General features: G+C 33.0%; 1 protein-coding gene across 1 annotated transcript; it reads right to left on the bottom strand.

Moving 5' to 3' along the window:
* Positions 1–6,552: 6,552 nt before the first annotated feature.
* Positions 6,553–8,639, bottom strand: LOC105853025 (zinc finger BED domain-containing protein RICESLEEPER 2-like). Its single transcript, XM_012720020.1, has 5 exons — positions 8,270–8,639; positions 7,988–8,182; positions 7,539–7,871; positions 6,711–7,450; positions 6,553–6,591 (listed from the first exon to the last, which is right to left on the bottom strand). The coding sequence occupies exons 1-5, from the start codon at positions 8,637–8,639 to the stop codon at positions 6,553–6,555; spliced, it is 1,677 nt and encodes a 558-aa protein (XP_012575474.1).
* Between the last annotated feature and the right edge of the window lie 4,263 nt (positions 8,640–12,902).

Raw genomic sequence — 12,902 nt, 5'->3', positions numbered from 1 at the left:
TTTGATGTTGTAATATGATACTATTTACTTAAATATTTTGATATATCGTAATGTGATTATGATACGGTCTATTATGATTGTTGCGTGTTCTTCTTACTTATATTATACTATTAACATGATTTTGAAACTCACCTCCTTCGTTGTTTGTGTTTGACTGGCTTTGCCCTGCGTTTGCGAAATCGCAGTTGTTACAGGTTAATAAGTCTTGAAGTTCAAGTTTGGGAGGAACCCCGCTCTGATAGGTGATACCGGGAATAAGGGTTGTAATTTGTATTTTACTTATTTATTTTGAAACGACTTTTGTATGAAAACCATATAAGTACTAGTAGGTTTTTAGAATTAAATCAAGTAATTATACTTAATTCAAACTTATTGAGATTGCACTATGGAGTAAAGAAGTTAAAGTGTTCCTTTTGATTTTTGAGAAACGTGATATCCTAAATTAAAAATTAATGTTTTTATTTTCTTGGAAACATATTTTTCTTTATCCGCTGCAAATTTTATAGAAATATGATATAAATTATTATATATATTACTTTGGAGTTTAGGGTGTCACAGTATATGATACTCCATTAAAACCGTCATCTCAAACACAAGTTGAAATCACCATTATTTCATCAACTATGGGGTTATTAAAATTTCTTTAATCACACATCATCCTCATCATCACATAAACTCATCACAATTTATAGAATCACTATCATCAATCATACAGCAACACATATATTCATCACAAATTTATCACATCACCATTATTAATCATACATTATCATCATTACATATAATTATCACAACACATCTATTTTTATTATAACATCATTTAAACTCATCTAATCAAACATATGCATAAAATTAATTCAACAACCAATATCACAATAATATCACACACCACACATTTAAAGAAATTAAATCAAATATCACAATAATATCAAATGTCACACATTTAACGAAATTAAATCAAATATCACAATAATATCAAATGTCACACATTTAACGAAATTAAATCAAATATCACAATAATATCAAATGTCACACATTTAACGAAATTAAATCAAATATCACAATAATATCAAATGTCACACATTTAACGAAATTAAATCAAATATCACAATAATATCAAATGCCACACATTCAAACAAATTAAATCAATCAACACCCTACAAATATTTCTATTCTATATTTTAATCTCACAATTTCCATATTTTCACATTAATTAATTTATCCCTCAAAGGGCTACTGCCATACGTAGCGAGCCACAGATGAATCGTTGGGAAATACGATTTTCCTGTCCATCTCACAATATATTGCACTCATGAATTCAAACGCTCTCTCACCCCTTACCTTATTTCGACGTTTTCACACATGTGTATGATTCCTTGGGAAAACAATCTTTGTTCTTTGACTTTTTGTCATTCAATCGATCCTAAATCAGAAAACCAATCATTGGATAATATAGCCACTTTTTACACGATCGTTTTGGCGTTGGTTTCACTCAAATCGGACATACGGTGAAGAAGAACAGTGCAAAATAACGAATTTGAAATTTGGACGAAAACGGAGAAATTTTTCTGGAACAGTTATGGATCACCGGTGCCAAATAATAGGCTGTTGTTATTGTGTTTGTTTTAGAGCTGCCTGTGCAATCCCCCTTTTTTTTTTTGGTTGTTTTATTTTATTAACAATTAGGGTTAGTAAAACCCATTGGTCCCTTTATTTATTTTTAAATAAAATCAATAATTACTAAAACTAATGTTTTAACATTTTGTTTTAACCTAATTTAATTACTAAAATTTGCTAATATTTTCAAACTAATATTTTATAAAATAATGTAATTAATCTTTTAAAATATATTAATAATCAATACTCTCATATTCAAAATAATCACCCTAATGATATTTTTTTAAAAAAAATACTTACATTAAGATACTATCATCATTAGAGAAAATTCAAAATTATAAAATAAATAAGTATAAAATCAACACTTTATATTAATTACTAAGTCATACTAAATATATATATATAATCACAATATCATAATAAGTATATAAAAAAAAAAATCAAACACAATATTACCACTATCTCAATATAATTATTTATAAAGTAAATAATTAAAATAAAATATATTTAGAATTAAATAAATATAATTAGGTACACATTTAATAATTGTCAAACACATAAAAGAATGATATACTAATTAGATGTGCGTATATACACGTAAGTTCGTATAAAATATTTTTCTTTAAAATATATATTACACTAAATACTATTATTATTTTAAAAAAATATATCAAATAAAAAAAATATAATTTTTATTATTTATATCGCTCATGTAATCTAGTATATATAAAACTAGCACTTCATAAAAATCACCTATATAACGGAAATTAATCACAAAGTTTATTAACATATATTTTATAATAACATTAACATCAAATTAATTATTTAAAATCCTATTTAATTAATAAAATAGTTTATCATCAAATTTAGGATGTTACAGATACGAAAATCGCTCGAAAAGTCCAGATGAAATCGATGATCGGGAGACCCTTGTAGCATTATTCTCCTAAATTTATAACTCTATTTTGGGTTATTTTCTCGTGGGGTATGAAAATCACCCGAAAAGTCTAGATGTAATCGAGGACATGGAGACCCTTGTAGCATTTTTCTCCTAAATTTAAAACTATATTTCGGGTTCCGCGTTAGATTTCAAACACTAGCAGTTGTCTAGTCCCAAAATACGGATTTCGGTCCTTTTTTGTCGGGGGTTGAAAATTGCCCGAAAAGACTAGACTTTTTTTTGGGTTCTGCATCATATTTCAAACACTAACCATCGTTTGATCTAAAAATATGGATTTCGGTTCATTTTTATGGGGTGGTTAGAAAATCACCCTAAAAGTGCAGATGAAGTCGAGGACCGAGAGACCCCTTTATAGTATAACTGCGTTACGGGTTTCGCGTCAGATTTCAAACACTAGCCATCGTTTGGTATGTTAATAGGGATTTCAGTCCATTTTTGTCGGGTGGTACAAAAATTGCCCGAAAAGTCAAGCTGAAATCAAGGACTGGGAGACCCATGTAGAATTCTTCTCCTAAATTTAAAATTTTTTTTGGGTTCTACATCATATTTCAAACACTAGCCATTGTCTGGTCTGAAAATATGGATTTCGGTGAATTCTTGTGGTGTGGTACGAAAATCACCCGAAAAGTTCAGATGAAATCGAGGATTGAGAGACCCTTATAGTATTCTTCTCCTAAATTTATAACTGCCTCTTGGATTCCGCATCAGATTTCAAATACTAGCCACCGTCTGGTCTAAAAATACGGATTTCGGTCCATTTTTGTCTAGTGGTACGAAAATCGCCTAAAAAGTTTAGGTAAATTTGAGGACCGGGCGACCCTTGTAGTATTCTTCTCCTAAATTTATAACTTTGTTTCGGGTTCTGCGTTAGATTTCAAACACTAGCAAACATTTGGTCCAAAAATACAGATTTCGATCTGTTTTTTGTCGCGTCCTACGAAAATCCCCCGAAAAATCCAGTTGAAATCGACGACTGGGAGACCTAAATAGACCCCTATAGCTTTGTTCTCCTAAATTTATAACATTGTTTCTGGTTCCACATCAGATTTCAAACACTAGCCATCCTCTATTTCGAAAATACGGATTTCAGTCCATTTTTGTCGGGTGGTTCCGAATTTTCCAGAAAAGTCCAAATGAAATTGAGGACCAAGAGACCTTTATAGAAAACTTCAAGAAAATTTATAACTGTATTACGGGTTCCGAATCAGATTTGAAACAGTATCCATAGTCTGGTCTGAAAATACGATTTCGGTCCATTTTTGTCAGGTGGAACGAAAATCGCCCGTAAAGTCCAGATGTAATCAAGGACCGGGAGACCCTTGTAACATGTTTCTCCTCAATTTATAAAATTGTTTTAGGTTCCGCGTCAAATTTCAAACACTAGCCATCGTCTAGTCTGAAAATACGGATTTCGGTCCATTTTTGTCTGGTAGTACGAAATTCGCCCGAAAAGTCCAGATGAAATCGAGGAACGGGAGACCCTTATAGAATTCTTCTCCAAAGTTTAGAAGTTTGTTAAGGGTTCCGCGTCAGATTTGAAACACTAGCCATAGTCTGGTTGGAAAATACGATTTTGGTCCATTTTTGTCGGGTGGAACGAAAATCGCCCGAAAATTCCAGATGTAATTGAGGACAGGGAGACCCTTGTAACATTTTTTTCCTAAATTTATAATTGTGTTTAGGATTCCGTTTTATATTTCAAACACTAGTCATCGTCTAGTCAAAAAATACAGATTTCTGTCCATTTTTGTCTGGTGGTACGAAAATCGCCCGAAAAGTCCTAATGAATTCAAGGACCGGGCGACCCTTATTGTATACTTCTCCTAAATTTATAACTGTGTTTCGGGTGCCGCATCAGATTTCCAATTGTAGCCATCGTCTGGTCCTGAAAATATGGATTTCGGTCAATTTTTATCTGGTGGTACGTAAATCTCCCGAAAAGTCCAGATGTAATCGAGGACCGGGAGACTGTTCAAGCATTTTTCTCTTAAATTTTTAACTGTATAAAGGGTTCTGCGTTAAATTTTAAACACTAGCCATCGTCTGGTCTGAAAATAAGGATTTCGGTACATTTTTTGTCGAGTGGTACGAAAATCGTTCGAGAAACCCAAACGAAATCGACGACTGGGAGACCCATATACCATTGTTCTCCTAAATTTATAATTGTGTTTTGGGTTCCACGTCAGATTTCAAACGCTAACCATCGTCTGGTCCGAAAATACAGATTTCGGTCCATTTGTGTCTGTTGGTACGAAATTCGCTAGAAAAGTCTAAATGAAATCGAGGACCAGGAGACCTTTATAGAATTTTTCTCCTAAATTTATAATTGTGTATTGAGTTCCGCGTTAGATTTCAAACACTAGCCAGTGTCTCGTTCGAAAATATGGATTTCGAATAATTTTTGTTTGGTGGTACGAAAATCGCCTGAATAGTCCTGATGAAATCTAGGACTGTGAGACCCTTATAGCATTCTTCTCCTAAATTTATAACTAGTATTCAAGTTTCGTGTTAGATTTCGAAGACTAGCCATCGTTGGATTCAAAATACAGATTTCGCTCTATTTTTATCTGGTGAAACGAAAATCGCCCGAAATGTCAAGATGAAATTCTAAGATCAAGAGACCCTTGTAGCATTATTCTTCTAAATTTATAACTATGTATTGGGTTCCGTGTCAGATTTCAAACAATAGCCATCGTCTGGGCCGAAAATACGGATTTCAGTTCTTTTTTGTCTTGTGGTGTGAAAATCCCCCGAAACGTCTAGACGAAATCGATGACCGAGAGACCTTTACAATATTCTTCTCCTCAATTTATAATTGTGTTTCGGGTTCCGCATCATATTTCAAACACTAGCCATTGTTTGGTATGAAAATATGGATTACAGTCCATTTTTGTCGGGTGGTTAGAAAATCACCCGAAAAGTCCATAGGAAATAGAGGACCGAGAGACCCTTATAGTATTCGTCTCCTAAATTTATAACTATGTTTGGGGTTTCACATCAGATTTGAAACGCTAGCCATCGTTTGGTATGAAAATAGGGATTTCGATCCATTTTTGTCGATTGGTACGAAAATCGCCAGAAAAGTCCATATGTAATTGAAAACTGGGACCCTTGTAGAATTCTTCTCCTAAATTTAAAACTGTATTTTGGGTTCTGCAACAGATTTTAAACACTAGCCAATGTCAGGTCAGGAAACACGGATTTCGGTCAATTTTTGTCGAGTGATACGAAAATCACCAAAAAATTACCGATGAAATCGAGGACCGAAAGACCCTTATACTATTCTTCTCCTAAATTTATAACTGACTTTTGGGTTTTGCGTCAGATTTCAAACACTAGCCACCGTCTGATGTGAAAATATGGATTTAGGTTCATTTTTGTCTAGTGGTACGAAAATCGCCCGAAAAGTTCAGATGAATTCGAGGACCGGGCAACCCTTGTAGTATTCTTCTCCTAAATTTATACTTGTGTTTTGGGTTCTGTGTTAGATTTCAAACACTAGCCATCATCTATAGGGGTGGGAATAGGCCATGCCAGGCTTTGAAAGGCTTGAGCCTGGCCTACGATGAATTTTTTAGGCCTAAGCCTCGCCTACGGCCTATCATAGGCTTTTTTTTCGGCCTGAGATTGGCCTATGGCCTATCATGGTCTGGCCTGTAAGCCTTTTTAAAAGCCTTATTCGCATTAAAATATTTAAATTTTATATTGTAAATTTTTGTTTTAAATAGGCTAAATTAGGCCTTTATATACAAGGAAAACTAATAAAATTATAATCAAATCTAATAAAATTATAACTAACAAGTTTGTAATGCAACAACCTTCCCATAAAACAAAAAAAAAATGAATTCATAATTAACAAACTCTAAAAAGTCCTTCAAAAATTACAAATAAAACCAAATGAACTCCATAAACAGTTACACATATCATCCAACAAAACACATTCAAAGTTCAATGAATGAAAAAAAAAAATGATGTCAAATCTTCAAGGTGATTTGTATCTCTTGTTTATCAACCTTCAAAAACAAAAGAAAAAATACATATATGTTAGACACTTAACTAAAAAGTAATAAATAAATAAATGAGCAAATTTAAAAAAAAAATGAATAAATACTACTTGATAAAAAATATTAACCTTTGATTTTTTCTTCACATTATACTTATGACGAAACCAATCTCCGCCACAAATTAGAGCTTCAACAGATTCTTCGTTTAATTTAGATCGAAATTCATCAATAACTCTACCTCCTGCACTAAATGTGGACTCAGATGCCACAGTTGAGATTGGAATAGCTAGTACATCAACAGCCATCTTAGACAAAATCTTATATTTCATGCTATTGTTCCTCCACCAGTCCAAAGCACAAAAAGATTTAGTCTTAGGAACATAAATACCTTCATCAAGATAATCTTGTAATTCTGATTTTACTGGAGGCGCAGTTTCATTTTTACGCAAAATGCTCAGAATTTCGTCAAATCCAGTGATAATTGCAGCATTCTCTTGGGAGGATGATAAATTATTACTATCCAAATTAACAATCGGAGATGGAGACTCTTCCAAAGATAAAGCTAGGTACTCATCATATAGTTCTTCCAATGAACTCATGACCTTCTTTATATTCTCATCAACAACTTCTTTAGATTTATATATCAAGGGAAAACATATACACACCATATGAAATTTGCACCTAGGATCCAAAACACTAGCAATAGCCATCAACATATTACACTCCCCCCAGTATTTGTCAAACTTTATTTTCATTGGACCTACCATTTCTTTCATAAAAAGATCTTCGTCTTCATGAGTCTTATCAAGTATTTGTTTAACCTTCCAAACTTCTGCTAAATACAAATTTGCAGTCGGATACTCACTACCTACATTTAAAATAGTAGTGATATTAAACACTTTAAATAATAATAAAGTGACCTAATAAAATACAAAAATAAATAGTTGATAAACTACCTGAGATCACATGAGTTGCACCATTAAATACTTCTAACAGTTTACAAACTTTCTCAACTTTGTTCCATTCTTCAAGTGAAGGGGCGTGATTATAATGAGGCTCCCTTTCTTTGTAGGCTGCAAAAGCAATCTTAAATTTCAAAGCAGTTGACAACATATTAAAAGTTGAATTCCATCTTGTTGGACAATCAATGATGAGTTTCCTTTCTTTCAAGCGCTTCTGCTCAACCACATCACAAAATGCCTTTAGTCTTGCATCATTGTGGTTAACATATTTGACACTTTCACGAATATTGAAAATGGTATCCTTAATTTTACTAAGTCCGTCTTGCACTAAAAAATTCAATATGTGTGCACAATAATTTTACTAAGACCGTCTTGCACTAACAAATTCAATATGTGTGCACAACATCGAACATGAAACAAAGAGTCACCAAAGATGAACTTACTACTTAGAGATAAATTATCTTTGAGACATCTTAAGCATGAATCATTGTAAGAAGCATTATCAACAGATATGGAAAAAACTTTATTTTCAATCCCCCAAGTTTTCAAACATTTATATATAGCATCAACAACATCAATACCACGCCTTGGAGGGGGTACTTTCACAAAACTCAAAACTCTTTTTTGAAGATTCCATCCTGCATCAATAAAATGTCATGTGATAACCATATATTCAACTACTTGATGGCTAGATTTCCACATATCTGTAGTTAAACTAATTTTGCTCACATTTTCTAAAAATTTCTTCAAAATTTTCTTCTCCATATCAAATATTGCCAAACAATCATTTCTTGTTGTTTTATGAGTAACTTTATGAAAATCTGGGTTTGCATATTGAAAGCCCCACATCCAAATATCATCCTCAACAACACTAAAAGGATATTTGTGAACCATGATAGCAGTTGTAATTATTTCCCTCATCTTTTCATTAGAGTATCTAACACCGGTACTAATAAAAGGGTTACTTGACTTTGATGGCTGAAATGGAATGATGACTTGTCTTGTTTCAGCAGCCGTCGGCAACTTCTTTTGATTGCAACCTCTAGTGTGTCTTTTCAAATGACTAGTGCTAGCTTCTGATCCTCCAGTAGACATTTTTAGTTTACAGTATTTGCAAACAGCTTTCTTCACACCTTTAGAGATTTCAACCTCATCAAAATCATTCCAAACAACTGATGTTTTTTCCTTTTTCTCCCAACAATTGGACTTCTGTTTTCTAGAGCGGTGTCATTTTCATTTGTTTGTGTGTTAATTTCTACTTGAGTTGAATCTATAGACATATGTTCGCTGGCCTCATTATTAGTCATATGAGTAGATGAAATTCGTTCACTTCTTTCTAAGGGAGAAGACATTTCCTGAACAATATAAAAATGATAAAATAAAATATATTATATAATTATACAAAGTAGATAAACTCAAGAAATAATTCTAAATAAAAACAAAATGATTTTTAATTCCAATTCCCATATTACAATATCACGGCAACATAATTGTTTTACTGCAGAATTATAAAAATTATGCAATGCATAATTATATTGTAATATATTTCAATTCTCATAGATTATAAAGATTATGCACTACCGAAAATTCCAATTCCCATAGATTATAAAGATTCTGCAGAATTATATAATAATATATTGGTTAATAATAATGAACATATTCAGCAAGATATGCATGACTTTATGGCTAAATCAATGAATCTACCATGCACTGACAAATCAAGGAATTGTTTGTATACAATTTTTAATGATTTTTCTAGCAAACACCTTTTAAATCATCATGAAAAATAAACATATAAGTAAAAATTAGACACTAATAAAAAAAATTAGTCCTTATACATATATCAATTTACATGATGCTCTATCCATACTAATTTACATGATGTGCTACCCATACCGATTTACATGATGCTCGCTACATACCAATATCAATGTACATATGTATATATATATTAAGTAAAAAAGGATTTTTCTAACAAAGTGATTTTTTAAAAATATGAAACAAACACCCTTTAAACCCTAAAAAATGATTTTTGATTTAAAAGAATATACTTTTTCTTGAAACAAACGCATTCACTATGCTCTCAAACAATTATCCATACCTACCCGTACCGATTTACACACACACACACACATATATATATATATATTAAACAAAAAATGATTTTTCTAAACAGAATGATTTTTAAAAAAACCAGAAACAAACACCCTTTAAACCCTAAAATATGAATTTCGGTTTAAAAAATAAATTTTTCATTGAAACGCACCTATTATTATCTGTCAAAAAAATACTCTCAAACAAACTCAAATTATTACCTCTAAACAAATCCTCTCAAACAAACTCATATTCAATAATAATAATAAACAATTAGGGTTTTCAAGTTTTAAATACTATTAATATATATGAAGATAACAGATAACTAGTATTCATTTTTATAAAATATAAAGGTAACAAATAAATAATATTAAGATAAATTTTTCATTGAAACGCACATATTATTATCTGTCAAACAAATACTCTCAAACAAACTCAAATTATTACCTCTAAACAAATCCTCTCAAACAAACTCAAAAAAATATAAAAAGTATATATATATATATATATATATATATATATATATATATATATATATATATATATATATATATATATATATATACAAGCTGGCATGTCAGGCCTAATAGGCTTTTTTATAAGCCCGAGCCTGGCCTATTTAATTAAATAGGCTTTAAAAACAGCTTGAGCATGGCCTTTTTATTAAACAGGGCAGGCCAGGCCGTAGGCCCCTGACGGACGGCCTAGCCTATTCCCATCCATAATCGTCTGGTCCAACAATACGGATTTTGGTATCTTTTTAGTCACGAGGTACGAAAATCGCCCGAAAAATCCAATTGAAATCGACAACTAGGAGACCCATGTAGCATTGTTCTCCTAAATTTATAACATTGTTTCGGTTTTCGCGTCAGATTTTAAACAGATGAAATCGAGGACCGAAAGACCCTTATAGTATTCTTCTCTTAAATTTGTAACTGTCATTTGGGTTCCGCGTCAAATTTCAAACACTACCCACCGTCTGGTCTGAAAAATTACCTGAAAAGTTCAGATGAATTTGATGGACCAAGGGATCCTTGTAGTATTCTTCTCCTAAATTTATAATTGTGTTTCAGGTTATGTGTTAGATTTCAAACACTAGTCGTCGTGTAAAATCCAATTGAAATCGACAACTAGGAGACCCATGTAGCATTGTTCTCCTAAATTTATAACATTGTTTCGGTTTTCGCGTCAGATTTTAAACAGATGAAATCGAGGACCGAAAGACCCTTATAGTATTCTTCTCTTAAATTTGTAACTGTCATTTGGGTTCCGCGTCAAATTTCAAACACTACCCACCGTCTGGTCTGAAAAATTACCTGAAAAGTTCAGATGAATTTGATGGACCAAGGGATCCTTGTAGTATTTTTCTCCTAAATTTATAACTGTGTTTCGAGTTATGCGTTAGATTTCAAACACTAGCCGTTGTGTAGTCCAAAAATACGGATTTTGATCTCTTTTTTGTCACGTGGTACGAAAATTGCACGAAAAATCCAGTAGAAATCGACAACTGGGAGACCCGTATAACATTGTTTCAGGTTCCGCGTCAGATTTCAAACACTAGCCATCCTCTGGTCCGAAAATACGGATGGTACGAAATTTGTCTGAAAAGTCCAGATGAAATCGAGGACCAGAAGACCCTTATAGAATTCTTCTCCAAAATTAATAAATGTGTTTCAGGTTCCGCATCAGATTTGAAACACAAGCCATAGTCTGGTCCGAAAATACGATTTCGATCCATTTTTGTCAGGTGGAACGAAAATCATCCAAAAAGTCCCATGTAATCAAGGACCGAGAGACCATTGTAGCATTTTTCTCCTAAATTTATAACTGTGTTTTGTGTTCCGTTTTAAATTTCAAACACTAGCCATCGTTTGGCCTGAAAATATGGATTTCGGTCAATTTATGTCGGGTGGTTATAAAATCACCAGAAAAATCCATATGAAATCGAGGACCTAGAGACCCTTATAGCATTCTTCTCCTAAATTTATAACTGTGTTTTGGGTGTTGTGTCATATTTCCATCAGTAGCCATCGTTTGGTCCAAAAATACAGATTTCGGTCCATTTTTGTCGGGTGGTACTAATATCGCCCAAAAAGACCAGATGTAATCGAGGACCGAGAGACGGTTGCAGCTTTCGCTCCTAAATTTATTATTGTGTATCGGGTTCCGAGTTAAATTTCAAACACTAGCCATCGTCTGGTCTGAAAATACGGATTTCGGTCCATTTTTTGTCGGGAGGTACGAAAATCGTCCGAAAAATCCAAATGAAATCCACGACTGGGAGACCCATATAGCATTGTTCTCCAAAATTTATATTTTTGTTTCCGGATCCGCTTCAGATTTCAAACACTAGCCATCCTCTAGTACGAATATACGGAGTTCAGTCCATTTTTGTCCGGTGTTACAAAATTCGCTTGAAAAGTCCATTTTTGTCCGGTGTTACAAAATTCGCTCCAAAATTTATAATTGTGTTTCAGGTTCCTCGTCAGATTTGAAACATTAGCCACCGTTTGGTCCAAAAATACGGATTTTAGTCCATTTTTGTCGGGTGGTTCGAAATATAAAGTCCAGATACAATCGAGGATTGAGAGACCCGTATAGAATTTTTCTCCAAAACTTATAATTGTGTTACGGGTTTCGCATCAGATTTGAAACACTAGCCATCGTCTGGTACGAAAACACGGATTTCAGTCAATTTTGGTCAGGTGGTTCGAAAATCGCCCGAAAGGTCCAGATGAAATCGAAGGCCGAGATACCCTTATAGTATTCTTCGTCTAAATTTATAAATGTGTTTCAGGTTCATCATCATATTTCAAACACTAGCCATCGTTTGGTCTAAAAATACGAATTTCGATCCATTTTTATCAGGTGGTTAGAAAAATACCTGGAAAGTACAGATGAAATTGAGGACCCAGAGACCCTGATAGAATTCTTCTCCAAAATTTATAACTGTGTTTTAGGTTCCGCGTTAGATTTGAAACATTCACCACCGTTTGGACCAAAGTTACAAATTTCGGTCCATTTTTGTTAGGTGGTACGAAAATTGCCCGAAAAGTCAAGATAAAATCGAGGACCGAAAGACCCTTGTAGTATTCTTCTTCTAAATTTATAATTGTTTTCCGGGTTCTGCATCATATTTCAAACACTAGCCATTGTCCGGTCTGAAAATATGGATTTCGGTCCATTTATATCGGGTGGTTAGAAAATCACCCGAAAAGTCCATATGAAATCAAGGACCTAGAGACCCTTATAACATTCTTCTCT

This window comes from Cicer arietinum, chromosome 3, assembly GCF_000331145.2.
Source record: "Cicer arietinum cultivar CDC Frontier isolate Library 1 chromosome 3, Cicar.CDCFrontier_v2.0, whole genome shotgun sequence".
In the NCBI taxonomy this organism is placed as follows: domain Eukaryota; kingdom Viridiplantae; phylum Streptophyta; class Magnoliopsida; order Fabales; family Fabaceae; genus Cicer; species Cicer arietinum.
Note: the sequence above shows the minus strand (reverse complement) of the source record. Positions and strands in the feature narration are given on the sequence as shown.

Excerpts from the sequence above, each read along its gene's own strand:
- LOC105853025 (XM_012720020.1), bottom strand. The coding sequence starts at position 8,639 with ATGTCTACTGGAGGATCAGAAGCTAGCACTAGTCATTTGAAAAGACAC. Across the intron at positions 8,183-8,269 it reads GAAATTTTTAGAAAATGTGA|GATGGAATCTTCAAAAAAGA; the intron begins GCAAAATTAGTT and ends TTATTGATGCAG. Across the intron at positions 7,872-7,987 it reads AGATAATTTATCTCTAAGTA|TGCAAGACGGACTTAGTAAA; the intron begins GTAAGTTCATCT and ends TGAATTTTTTAG.